Source organism: Diadema setosum, chromosome 19, assembly GCF_964275005.1.
Source record: "Diadema setosum chromosome 19, eeDiaSeto1, whole genome shotgun sequence".
NCBI classification, from domain to species: Eukaryota; Metazoa; Echinodermata; class Echinoidea; order Diadematoida; family Diadematidae; genus Diadema; species Diadema setosum.
Genome location: NC_092703.1, coordinates 13,756,835 through 13,771,401, shown reverse-complemented (window position 1 = coordinate 13,771,401; position 14,567 = coordinate 13,756,835). Strand labels below are relative to the sequence as shown.

Genomic DNA, 14,567 nt, shown 5'->3' with positions numbered 1-14,567 from the left:
GAATAACGAATCTTCGAAATAATGAATTTTCGAATAACGAACCTTCGTAATAACAAACCTTTGGACTAAAGAACCTTCGGTATAAAGAACCTTCGGAAAAAAAAGAACCTTAGGAATAACTAACTGTAGCCCTAAAGCAGGACTTCAGAGGAGGGGTGAGTGGAGGGGTGGACATTACCATGACCATGGGTCTTCCAAGCGAGCAGATTTAATCTTTAGCGATCGACTTTCTAGAGAAGCTTTCGTCACCCAAATTCTGATGGGGTTACACTCATACTGCTGCACACACTCAATTTGCGTGCATAATCGTTTTCGTTTTATTTATTTATTTTTTTTTAAGAGAACTCACCATGTAGGATTGTCCGCTATGGAGGTACATCACTTGAATACCATACACTGCCAGTGTTCAGAAAGCTGGTCACCGTCACCGAATGGAATACGTGGGATAACAAACACTGGAAAATACCAATATATTTAACACGTTGTTTCAAGCGAACTACCATTTAAAGTAAATACATCTATGTTTGGAAGTAAGTAAGACAGTGGTAAGTTTCCACTCGAGAAAGGCCAGCAATACTACAGGTACGTAGAAGTGCGATTCCAAAAGATATTGCTACGGAGGACAACAGACTTATACATGGGCTTGCTCGCTAAACACATACGCTGGGTACATCGATCGACTAGATCTATGCCCTTTGGAAAGCCAGCACAAGTAAGTAATGCACCTGCGCAAACGTCGTCTCGACCTGATGATGATCGGCAATCAAAATGACAATCCATAAAACACTTGAGACAAAAGAAAAAAAAATCGATAGATAATACCATTCTACACAAACCAACCAAAACTAAATGAGTGTAAAAAATCCTTTCTGCTATGCCTGACAAATCGTATTGGATGAAAGTGTGCATGCTTATGGTTAGAATGTATTCATGCTATAGACGCATTAAGACATAGATGCTCTTAAATCTACACAAAGTAGATATGATAGATGTAGGCCTTGTATTGCTACTTCCGCAAACGCACACAGAGGTACGGCAAATACAGACATACGTATTATACGTAAACATATTATGCATGTATATGGAAAGCAAATGATGTCTCGAACACTAGATTTGTTATTTTCATTATTTGAGTTGGTTTTATTCCATTTATATATATATATGATATATATATATATATATATATATATATATATATATATATATATCATATATATATATATATATATATATATATATCATAGATATATATATATTTTTTTTTTTTTTTTTTTTTTTTTTTTTTTTGTAAAGACGAGTTGTAAATCAATATGGCTTGTAATACATATTATGTCACAAAACGTACACATGTTTTTTCCGGACCACGAATAAAGGTATTTCAGTAAATAACTAAAAAAAAATAAACATAAATGACTCTATTGACATTCAGGGTTTACAGTCTATAGGCCTACCGCGTACGTAGGTTGGCCATGTACCTAAGCCCTGGATATGACTCCGTCACCTATACTTCCTGCCTGGCAGCGGCGCTATATACAGACTGACCTGAAGCCAATTTTACGCAGCGACACAACAAAGATGAAACATACAAGTATAACCCTTTATACCACTCCTTTATATTTTTTTCTCTATCTGATATTATAATTTATTAATCTCCATGACAGTTACACGAAGGTACAAAAGAAAATGCTCTTACCGAGAGAATGTAGTTGCATAGTAACATCTACTGCTGCAGTCTTTCCGCAGAAAAACAGCAGTATTCTCTTAAAGGGATGGACAGTATTGGTGGAGATGAAAATTGGGCTTTAACTATTTGCGAGATACCAAGAAAACACTTAATGAAATAGTACAGAGCATACCATTTTAAGAGGAATCTAAAGTTTATTTGATGAAAATCGGGTTTGGAATAGCTGAAACATCCAAAAACAAAGCAAAACAAAACGATCGTAATAAAATGTGGGTCCCACACTTTATTAGGATCGCTCTGTTTTAGATATCTCAGCCATTTCAAAATCAATTTTCATCAAATAAATGTTGAAATCCCCATGGAATTACATGCTCTTTCATATTTCCTAAGAGATTTTACACTATCTCACCAAGAAATGATAAAAACCTGAAGTTAAGTCTCAACCAAAACTATACAATCCCTTTAATTCATTTCAATACAAGCACATAGGGCTACAGATGGACACACACGTCACAAACGTACGCACGCACACACACAGACATGTACATACACATAAACACACAAACACAATATAGAGTACAAGCCTGAACGCCGATCAAAAAATGAAGGTGTGTGTGTGTTTTGTTTTGTTTTTTATTCTCTTGCGCTTTGTTGCTTCTATTGCTATTTATAATTGTCAACTTTAGACACTTCTAACAAACAAGTTGCGTAAAGACGGACTGACAAAGACAGATTGCGATGAGAATTGCACACGATTATAAAAAAGCGGAGAGGAGCAATACATCGAGATATGGGGGATGAGAGCTCGAGAAGAAGATCTAATGAAGTCTGATGAGGAATATCCCGCATGATTTGTATAATCGAAGCAGTTTCTAAGTTATCTTCGTGCGAATGAAATTCGTATTCACAGTCCTCATGTTACATATACCAACCGCAGGTAGTTTTTATCCCACGTGGGAAATCTTTGTATAGGTAAGCAATATTTTCATTGATGAACGACTAGTATTAATCATTCCTAAACCATGTACACAATATTTATAGTGAGTAATCTGAGAGGGACGGGCCGAATAAGATTGGCTGTAAGTTTAAATTTACAAAGACTGGGAAATGAGATTGTCACACAAGATTTGAGACTTCTCAGAGCTGGGCTTGCATGTATGAAATTGAGAAGTATCTCTACATTAGTTTCACTACTCATCTAAGTCGCTTCCTCAGCTTAACTGGCTGGCTGGCAATCACCAGTGCCAGGTGGGCAGGACGGCATCGATGGTTCTGCTGTTTAGACGGCGAGGAAATTTCCGGCAAATCATTCAATCAATACTTGGGAAGGGGCGGAGGCAGATTATGCTCACTGGAGTTCAAGACGATTATTCCGCAAATGTTTCGTTGTAAAAACAGTAGGATAAATAGGAAGCTTAAACGAGCTACCAAGAAAATGGGATGATACCTTGCCTTCTCGACCTTTTCGGGTTCGGAAAGGCGAGAGGATGAGATATAAGATCTCGTCATCTCTATACTTCTTGCGTCCGTAAAGGCGAAATCAGAGATCCGTCTTGTCGAATTCTCGGGTCCGAGAAAGCGAGAAGGCGAGATTATGACCTCTCGTCTTCTCGACATCCCGGGTCCGAAAAGGCGAGAAGACGAGATCCGAGAGATCAGAGATCGTATTTTCTCGACTTCCCGACTTCTCGGATACGAGATTACGAAAGCTTGAAAGTGCCATCTAGAATACGAGATAATTCCTCGGTCTTCTCGATTTCTCGGGTCCGAGAGAGCAAGAAGGCGATTTGTTGAGATCTTGACTTCTCGAGTTCTCGGATCTGAGATAGCGAAAGGGCGAGTTGTGAGATCTCGTCTTCTCGCCTTGTCGGTTCCGAGAAGGCGTGATGTCAGATCTTGTCTTATCGTCTTCTCGGACCAGAGCTGTCGAGAGGACGAGATCTGACGACTCGCCTGACGAGATCTCATATCCAACCTTCTCGGACCCCAGATGTCGCGAAAAGATATCTAACAACTCACCCTCTTGCCTTCTCGGTCCTGAAAAGTCGAGAAGGCGAGAAATCATCGCGTCATCTTGTTGGCACTTTTAAGCTTCCGTACGAGAAGGCAATTTCCAATGGCGTCTCATATTCATATCCTTCCTTATCGATTTCTCGGACCCGAGAAGTCGAGAAGACGAGATCTCGAATCGCTCGCCTTTTTCTTTTTTTTTTTTTTCCTTTTTTTTTTTTTTTTGGCACGAGATGTCGAGGAAGACGGACTTCAAGAAGTAGAGATGACGAGATCTCATACCTCACTCTCTCGCTTCTCCGAACCCGAAAAGGCCGAGAAGGCAGGGTATCGTCCCGTCTTTTCGGTAGCACTTATAATAAACTTCCTATCTACCCTACTGTTCTCGCGTTTTCGCCTTCTCGGACCTCAGGAGGTCCAGGTGACGAGATCTTTAATGTCGTCCCCTTATCTTCTCGCATCCGAAAAGTTCGGAAAGGCTAGTGATCTCTTCTTTTCGGTGACATTTGGTAAGGTTCCGCAGTAGCAGCGCTGATATCGTCCTTCGACTTTACATTAGTGATTGTCTGCAAGCAGCCAGGGAGTCGAGGAAGCGATTCGGATGAAGTGATATAGACTGCAATACGGTGACTATATTATGTAGGTCCAGTTGACGAGATTCAAGCCTGGTGTCACGATGGTATAAGTTTGCTCGCAAAATACAAATGCAATCATGACGTTCATTCCATTTCATTCCATTCGTATACGACAGATAGGCAAAGAATCAATAATGCGTTGTTTTAATTAGAATGAAAGAACTGTAGTTTCTTTTTCTTTTCCAGCGGCCGTATGGATTACTAACGTCACCTACGTGCTCGCGCACTCGGCGCTAGCGCCCGTCACAATCATTCCTGAACAGTCATGCATGACTGGTAGGTGGGCACCATGTACTTGATGTTGACGAAGGCCTCGGCTCCCCCGTGTCGCTCCAGCACCTCAAGGGTCTCCTGTATCATGTCGCCCATATTGCAGCCTTTCTGCTGGCCGTACTCGATCCCATCACCGGAGTTGTCTTCAAACATGAGACAGGAAAACAAAAGACAAAACAAATAACAGGCTCTCAACATCATGATTATAATGGCCCACAAAACCACAGTATGAACACTTTCCACTTTACTAGAACACGTTGAAAAGGCCGAAGGGGCAAACTTTCTCAAACAAAGCAAATTTGTAGCAATATTAGAATCAACATCTTGTATCACGACACACAGTATTTTAGAGCTCATACAAGAACGCCATCAGTTTTTGTGAAACAGCTAGGGGCTCGTGTCCCTTATGGTTTGTCTATGTAAACATTTTGAATGAGGCTAAAACAATTAGAATGGCTTCGATTTACGATTTTCCGTGAATGATGAGTATATATTCAAATCAATATAACATGCAGGCTCAGGCTACATAGGTCAAGTCCAAATGGAGTGCATTCCCTTTAAAAAATCAATGAAGTGAACTTGTCCGCTTTAGAAGACAACACACATACCATTCATTTTTCATCAAATCTGTCTGTCATTTACTATACTCTAGGTATCTATTTCCTCATGCTCACAACTTACAGTTTGATCCCCTGAAGATGTTAAGGACTGGCAGAATCTGACGGTAGTATGGAACCATCGCCTCCCCGACGAACTCGGCCGAAGTGGCAAGGAGCTGTAGGGCCTTCAGCGTGCTGCAGATAACACGTTTGTCTCGTGTGTTTAGGGCGTCTGAATAAGAAACAATGTTCAATTCAGTTGTGAAATTTCTAATCAAAGTAATTCATCCATTGATGATGCAAAATAAATGCAGATATTCTGCCTTTGCGTTTGTGAAACAGTATCTCATCGAAGCATCTCACATCGACAATTTTGAGAAAGTGATCATATATCGTTGTCATCGATGTGTTAATAGGGAGCTTTAGATTTTAGACGCGCGGACGTTCAAAGGGGAAAAAACATGGTCTGAGCGTGCGCAGTAGCTTGAAGTGCGTTACTGCGCACGCTCAGACCATGTTTTTTTTTTTCCCCTTTGAACGTCCGCGCGTCTAAAATCTAAAGCTCCCTATTCTTCTTCGGGAGCGTTAGTTGCAATCAATTGCAAATCCCCCAAAATCAATTGCAAGTCTCGCAATTTATTGCAAATCTGCAGTCAATTGCAATATAGCTACATTCAATTCTGTTGCAAGAAAGATGTAGGCCAAATCATATTTAAATCCTCTATTATCAACTGCAGCTCGTCTAAGGGGGCAACACCCTCGTAGACTCGTCAAGTTCCAGTCCAAGCTCAAGGGTTACACCAACTACGCAATCATCCTCTCAACAATCGACAAGGTCAGCCTGTTTTGCCCATTAACTCGTTGAGGACGGGCTGATTTTGCTACAACACACATTTCTCATAGACACTTATCCGAGTATACTCTTGACTCATCCTCAATGGGTTAAAGTGAAAACATAGTTAACATGCACCTGTAGAAACTGTTGAATAGTCTATAATGGAGACATATGCATATGAAATGCATGAAAAAATGCTGTGATGACACATTTTAAGTGGGTAATGATGAAAATGTGAGATACAGGCCTGTATAACCCCGAAAGGCACACCAGAAGTATTGCCATTTAAGCACACCAGATCATGGTTGCTACATGATGTTTTATATTCAATTACATTGATTACAATATATCAGGCCATAACAGTATCCTTCACATGAGAGGAGATCTCATGTATCAGCTTGTTTGCTGCGCGTGATTCAGTGCTACTGCTAGGGCACAATACATTGGTCATCACGTACTGGTAACGTAACTGGTACGGAGGTTCCAAGTTCGAGTCCTATACACAGTGCTTTATAGTCCTCAGACGAGATGTTTTACCCATGATGTCCCTGTGGACCCAACTGTAGAAATGGGTACCTAGAAATACTGGAGTTACAGGGCCCTTTGGTCATAGAGCAATGCTAACACTGCATGCATAAAGACGCTATCATTACCCTAAGAGCAAAAAAGGAGAAGGCCGGTTATTGCAGCGATCGTGTGCCCGCAGAGGGCAGTAAACCACTTTCCTGGTAAACACTTAATAGAGATGATTGGTACATGTTATCCCCCCCCCCCCCTTCTTGTCTAGACCTAGATACTTATAATCAGAGCTATTGAATAGCTAACCACTGAGTCAGGACCTCTTTGGATTCCCTATCAGGCTGCTTGCCATAATAATTATTCAGATTAATATCTACTTATTAGTATCCTGATCCACCTCAGATGAAACAGGCATATATGATCCTAATGAAATCAAGGCCCCAACTCCTGGGTCCTATTTCATAAAAATAAAAAAAAAAAAGTTCCTTTGATAGCAACTCTTCCTTGATTGGCAATTGTCATGGTAACGAAAAGAACAAGCTTCCTGATTGGTTGTTGCCACGGGAATTTGCTATTCCAGCAAGAATTGCTATCCTAACAGGTCATCTTTTATGAGACGAGGCCATGGGGTGTAGCCTATTATCCCACACGCATGCACCAATCGAAGTATAGGCCCTGAATGCAATTACTATATACAAAAGTCTGAAACCGAAAACACTCAACCCTGTGCGTGCCATTTTGTATTACCTCCACATTTTGTTTGCATGTGAGAGTTGAGCACATTATGTTGACTTAATGGCACAGAAAGGGTGAACACAGTCAATTACCTTTGATCGGTATGATAAGTTGCGGAATGACGGGAAGAATCTTGCGGCCACCGTGCTCGAGGAGGTCCCGAATCCCTCGGGTGGCGAAGAAGTCGTAGGGGTGCTCGGTCTCTCGCAGGCCTTCGAAGAAGAGCGGCAAGTAGTGGTGATAGTCAAGACGCTCGATCTCTTTCTGTGCGGTTAGAAATTAGTGAAGAAGGCGGGCACCAAACAAACGGCAGACTAAAACATATCACTCATGAACGACACGAGGTAATGGCAACGTCGACTGATACTAATGGGCATGATAAGGATCTATGTAAAAAGACGAACTAGAATCTGCATGAGTGTCTGTTGGTTTCCGTCATCACTATCCAGTGGCGAAAACAGACATGGATATTCACGCATATACACACGCTCGTGTAGGCCTATGATAGGTAGAAAAAACTACTTCTCAATGTATCATGTTAGTTAATCCACCATCATCAAACCCTGTCAATAGAATTTAACTACCGTTATAGACAAACAATGTACAGCCGCACGTCAGCTGAAGATGTGAAAATGGCACGGGTACGCAATGCCGGCGCCACGTTTTCAAAAGTGTGGGCCCACTTCCGGGTTGGTATGACAAGCAATAACAAAAAAACAACAACAACAACAACAACAACATCAACAACAACAACAACAAAAACAAAAAGGGGTCGAGCCCCCCCCCCCCCCACACACACACACACACATTCCGCCTGCCATGGTGGTAGTCGGTGATTAGTATAAAGTCTGTTTGTTTTTAACCGAATGATAAACCGGGAACAAACAAACCTTGCAGCTTATAATCCGTGTTGGGTTTTCCCTCTTTCTTTGAATTTGATTAAAATGGGTGAAACACGATGCCGAAACAAGATTAGGATAACGATTTTGGATATTAGGATATAGATTAGGATATTGATTTCCATTTTAATTTAGTGTGTATATATAAAGAGTTTTTGGTTATTCAAATACAAATTGTCACACATATCTATTTTGCTTTGTGTGTATCTAAAAATCAAGTCGAGTGCACGCATAGAAACGTTAAACACGTCCAAAAATTTTAAATCATGTTTTGTTTCTGGCAATGTTTCGGACCTACCTTCCAGAATATCTTGCTGCCCATGCCGTAGTGTTCCATGGCAATAGGTAAGTCCCCTCGCTGGTACAATTTCCGGAAGATGGTGGGCTTTTTGTCGCGCTTACTGGTGGCGGTCTCGTCGAGAAAATAAGCCCGCTCTTTAGAAAGGTGCTTCCTTGAAATTCTCTTTCGACAAGACATATTTTCGCTTTCACTGAGCCCTTTGATGTGGACAGTCTTGACTTCAAAACGAGATCAGAAGATAACTGAATGATAAACCACTGATTTTTATACCCACTTTTCTTTTAGAGTGGTAGATCCCATATTATGCAAATGATGTATGCTAAGAATGACAGATCTAGTAGAATAACATAATATCGTAGATAGGCCTACTTCTCCCCTATCTCTCCAAGGACTAGACTCTACATAAAGTAGAAGTAAAAAGTCGGGGATGTACACTGTGTACGCGCCTTGTTACGCGCCTTGATCTAGTCTTTGATCTAGTTGATAAGCATAATATTCGCGTAAGGATGCACCGCATTGTTTCCAAGATTGCGCGCGCAGCACTTGTGTTGCCGCCGCATCATGACCTAGATCCATGGAGCTCTATTATACTATGCCTAGATCATAGCAAGCAATCATGAAATAGGGCACGATTTTAGAGTTCACGATACACGGCACATGTAATCAGGATGGAGAGCTCTTGAAAAATGTTCTTGGCCGATATGGGTGGGGTGATCCTAAATTTTGATTTCCTTTTTTTTTCTTTTGTCACCATCTCTTTTTCAGTCGGACATGCAAATAATACCGTTCAGTAATTGAAGAATGTTATATTAGTCAAGAAAAAAAAATATGTGCAGGGAGATCGTCGCACCTGCTGGGGATGCATGCTGGTTTATAAAAATGCATAGTTGGAAATGAAAATATGACATGCTGAATAAATATAATTATCATAGTAGATCGTAATTATGAAATACCACCCCCGGCCAAAGTGGTCACACCAAATAGGCCTACACGCATACAAACAGGTCTTTATATATCGAGTGTCATATATACAAAGAATTTTATGAATGCAAAAACAGATAATCGCCATTTTCATTTCTTCTTTTTTTTTTTTATTTACAAAGCTGGGCATCAACAAGTAGAGAGAAAAAAAAATTCCAATAAAATATACTGCACTGAGCTCGTTCAATATCAAGAAGTAACATTATTCAGAACAGCAGTATATCAAAATTATCTCAAACAAATATATATATTTGGGGTTTTTTCAGCAAATTGATACAAAACGTATAGGTCTGTTTTTTGGTTTTTTTTGTAATTCTTCATATTTTCTCGATTTGGACATAAAACTTACTGACTAACTGGACCGAATTGAGGTCGTTTGTTTTATAGGTACAGTCACGAAGATAATGGTTCGTATTATTTATACCCGCTTTCGCCTACATCTACTGGTACATGTATCATTATGTAACTATAAAAACACGTACGTTACTCCAGTATCTCTTCCGCTACCAAGTGAGATTCTAACTCATAGAAAACCAACGAAGCGGCAAGTGATGCGATACAAAATGCATTCAAGCGTTGAGATTGAATGGATATACACGTCCATGTGGACAAAATAATATAATTTTATCCTAAAAACAGTATATACTAAATTCATGCAAGTCATGAATTATACCTCAATATACTACAACTAGTAGTAGGCCTATGCCAACGCATCCCCCGCCTCTCCATTCCCTACACGGACATAGCCCAGTGCTCTGGGTGGTATTCTGTAAGCGCGATCCTTCTTTCGATCCTAGGAGCGCGCGTAGGACAGAAAATAGGATACCCTTAGGACAGGCAAAATCGGTATTCTGTAAGCCTGTCCTAAGCCTATCCTAGGACAGTCAGTTATGAATAATGAATATTAATGAGAAAAGACAGGACACGCCCGACGCAGTCTCTATAAGCCAATCATCTTCCTAATTTTACGCAATGCGCGCCCAAGGTCTACATTGCTCAAACATGCGCTTCACGTAGCTCTACTGTGCGAGGAGTTAGAGATGTATTACTTGTCAGTCTAATTTTACAGTTAAAAAAAAAACAATTTTAATTATCAAAACTTTAGCAGGCACTTAATTAGCACACCATAATAAATGTAGGCCTTATGAGTTCCAATAATTTGCATCAAGATTTTGCAAAGATTAGCTCAATTAGATCGATAGCAATTCCTACTTCACAGTATGCAACGTTGATAGTTGCGGATACCGCTTCGTGACAGTCGCATTATCAATTTTTTTTTTTTCATATACCTCTTCTTCCTTTTCTTCGATGTTCTCGTAAATTGCGTGATCTTTGAAGTATTGCGGGATAAAAAAAATAAATGAGAGGATAGACTGTGATGCAAACCTACATTTTATTACATGTGATAGGCCCAAGTATCAACGATTATCAACGAAATGATAATTTCGGACAATGTTAGGTCACATTTTAGCGACACAAAGCGTTGATTGTGCGATGCCGCTGACTCTGCGCTAAGCTCGTTCCACTCATATTTATTTCTTTCAATAATTTTTTGTTTTTCTTTTCTTTTAAATTCGTCGATTCTTGAATTATATAAAAAACTCACAGCGCAAAGACTCTAAGTCACGTTTTCAGGGACGCTAAACGCAGCTTTGATATAGCGGAATGCCGCTTCGGTATAGTTGCACCAATATTTTCTTCTTATTCCTTTTTTTTTCCTTCAAATCAGTGTAATCCTTGAAATAAGAAAAAAGAAACGCAAAAGAAAGTGTAAAAAGTGATGCAAACTCACACTTTGTAAAGTGATAGGCATCCATCATTGTCATGAAAGAAAAGATAATTTCGCAGAATATAAGTGATATTTTCAGCGATGCAAAGCTAAGCAAAACGCAGCGTTGTACTGCGATGCCGCTCCGTTAGTTGGACCAATATTTCCTTCCCTTTTTCTATGCTTATTCTTTCTAAATAATGTGATCCTTAAAATGAACAATAAACGCAAAAGAGAGCATGAAAAGCAATGCGCACCCACACTTTATTGATAGTATTCACTATATGGTCATTAAAGATGTAATTTCGGAGACTTGAAGACGGCACAAAGTTACCTAATTAATAAATACAGCGTTGATAGTGCGATGTCGCTCCCATTGGTTCCATCGGTATTTTCTCCTTTTTAATTTCTTTTTGCTTCTTTTCTCTTCTAAATTGCGTGATTTTTTAAATTAAAACAAAAGAGCGAAAAAAAAGGAAGGATAAAATGGAATGCAAACCTAAACTTTAGTTACATGATAAAATTAATCGACAATCCTGTCAAGATCATTCCGGACACCTTAACTCATTACACAATATGCAGCGTTGACATAGGTGCAATGCAGCTTCGCGAGTTTCATTATTCAGTTTTTCTTCTTCCTCTTCTTCATTTTCTTCCCTTGCTATGTCTTCAAATGGCACGATCTTAAAACAAAAAGAGAAATAAATGAAAGGATAAAATGCGATTCAACCATAGACTATAGTTGCGTGATATCAACAATGCATGAACTACGTATTATTGTTTGTGACATCCTTGAGATATTAAGAAATAAATTACTCCCAGTTTTGAAAATTTTACTTTTTTCAAACACAACTCTTATTAGTTTGCAGGATAAAATCCTCCCCAATAAGGCTCAGATTGCACCAGAGAGCATCTAGAACCCGCCTGAGCTTCCTGTCCCCCCGCCGCAAGGGACCTCGCGCTTCGCGCCCCTTCGCGCACATTTCTCAGTATTTTCGCAAGTCATCCCTTTGGAACTAAATTGGTGTGCCCCCCCCCCCCCCCCCCCCGGCATGAAATCCTGGTTCTGACACTGCGTCCGCATGACGTCCGGGCCGACGTTGAGCATAATAATAATGATGATGATGATAATAATATTAATAATAATAATAATAATAATAATAATAATAATAATAATAATAATAATAATAATAATAATGATAATAATAATAATACAATAATATAAATGATAATAGTGGTTTCTTGTATAGCGCACAGGCCAACCTTTCAGTACTCATGGCGCTTCAAACAAACAAAAAAATTGAAAAGATAGATATGCCCTATAAGTATATTATGTTCAAACATGAAAATAGAGAATTTAGAAAATGACGAACACTAAACAAATAAACACATACCAGATAAAGAATTATATAGACTGCAGTTTTAAAATCCTCAGTGTGAGAGGAACAGATAACTCTGTTATGCGATTCATGTATATCTATTTTCTTGTTCATGAACATATAGAATAAGAGACAGCAGGTCGCCCGACATAAAGCGCCCGAGAAAGATTGCCAAGAGGCTATCCTTAATTTTGCTCCTAAAGTTGATCCTACTTGAGCTTACAGAATACCACTTATCTTAAGATCTCATTTACATCTAATTACATCTAATTAACATACCAAGTTACGCCCCTATCCTAAGCTGGGAGAGAAATAAGGATCTCTGACGTCACTATCCTATTTCTCCTCCTACGCGCGGTGTTACAGAATACCAATCGCGTATTTAGGAGCGAGAGCTGTCCTAGGATCCTTACAGAATACCACCCCTTTTTCTCAGTCATCCTTGAAGGATTCCATGCAGGTCGCATTTGACGAGCATGTGAAGCACAATACAAATTTAGTGTTGTATGCATTGTATGTCAGAGCGTTTTGCGAGCGCAATTTGAACGTCAGGGTTCGTTCGTTTGCAATGCGTGTACGTACGTACATTGTACGTACGTGTACTCGTGACCTTTGACCAAACCCTTCTTTTCGCTGGAGATTACGTGTCTGTTTAGTTGCAAAATGGAAGCAAAATTTCAGGTCGTCCTTTTCGTCGTCTTCATGTCTACTTTCTCTTCAGGGACCTTTTTGAAATAGACCAGGTACAGTATTATTTTCATTAAATTTTGATTTCTCTGGCGGTGAAATATGACTGAAACAACACTCCACAGACTGAGCCGGCTGGCTGCTGAATGGGTGCCCGAGTACCACTGGCACTGCGCTGCCGCCGCCGGGGAGGTCCGGAGGCGGGCCAGCTAGGGCGGGGTAGCCAGGCAGGAGCGTACTGTCACTGTCTAGTCATAGATCAGTAGCCACTTGCCTGCGTAGCGTAGACAGAAAAACTCGTCTGTCCGGAGGAGTTTTATAACATTATTTTGTTACTTTTACTGTTGCAGTAACGGGGATTCCGTGAAGCCAGACTAAAAACTTGGCGGAACATATCCCTGACGCACGAAGATAAAATGCAGACTGATTTCTCGACCTTGATGCACCGACACCTTTTGCTGGCATTGCTCATTCATTGAGTCTAACCGGTTAGACTCCCGTTGAATAATCTCGTTGAATAATTGACCCTATCAGTATCTATCTCTCGTCGAAAGTTGTTTAAACAAATAAGGAAAGAGGGCGATGCCTAGATTAAATTTTAATGTAAAGACTGGGCAACAATACAAGGGTTTACTTCAAGGACTGTTGTGAGTGTAGACTCGAAATATCTTTTTTTTTTTTTTTTGAACTTAACTTTTAAAACTATTTTAGACTTCTAGATCAAAATGTAGATCTAATGATCTGAAGAACTAAATTTTAACCCAGGCAGTTAAAATGTATGTTCTATTTTGATATTGTAGAAACTAATTTGTTCTGTGACTCCATTTTGAATGCATTTCATATAATCCGGCGTGGCGCTATAGAGCTAATTTACCTCTCTTTGAGATGTGAAGAAGTTGAGCTAATGGAGTGAGAAGAAGTTCATAAATTACACCTTCCTGAATAGTTCCAGATGCTGTTTATACTTTATAATTGAAATATTGAAATAAGTTGTGGTCCTCTAATTTCTTTCAAGCAATGATGTAATTCTTTAGTTTACTAGATCTAGGCATGTGCATGTGCATATGATTACATATTTGTTATTTACCTGCAATGGCTGTGGATGCCTGCTTCAAAATTTGCTGTTTATTAACGTGTTACAGCACAATTTAAAGAGAGCTTGCGATATTGGACATATACAGTAGCTTGTAATTTAATGGTATCGAATAAGTAAACTGCATTCCATCCAAACACTTGTCATGAGAAGAGGGGGCAAACAATTT

The 14,567-nt window shown here is 39.7% G+C and overlaps 1 protein-coding gene across 1 annotated transcript; it reads right to left on the bottom strand.

Annotated features, from left to right (window-relative positions):
* Nucleotides 1-2,299: 2,299 nt before the first annotated feature.
* Nucleotides 2,300-8,871, bottom strand: LOC140243148 (parkin coregulated gene protein-like). Its single transcript, XM_072322874.1, has 4 exons — nt 8,488-8,871; nt 7,383-7,554; nt 5,284-5,433; nt 2,300-4,745 (listed from the first exon to the last, which is right to left on the bottom strand). Exons 1-4 carry the CDS (start codon nt 8,665-8,667, stop codon nt 4,579-4,581), a joined length of 669 nt encoding a protein of 222 aa, XP_072178975.1. The 5' UTR covers nt 8,668-8,871; the 3' UTR covers nt 2,300-4,578.
* Nucleotides 8,872-14,567: the final 5,696 nt, after the last annotated feature.

Bases quoted from the DNA above. Each gene is read 5' to 3' on its own strand.
- LOC140243148 (XM_072322874.1), bottom strand. From the start codon at position 8,667: ATGTCTTGTCGAAAGAGAATTTCAAGGAAGCACCTTTCTAAAGAGCGG. The intron at 7,555-8,487 runs GTAGGTCCGAAA...CTAACCGCACAG, and splicing joins GCAGCAAGATATTCTGGAAG to AAAGAGATCGAGCGTCTTGA. The intron at 4,746-5,283 runs GTAAGTTGTGAG...TCATGTTTGAAG, and splicing joins CATCTTCAGGGGATCAAACT to ACAACTCCGGTGATGGGATC.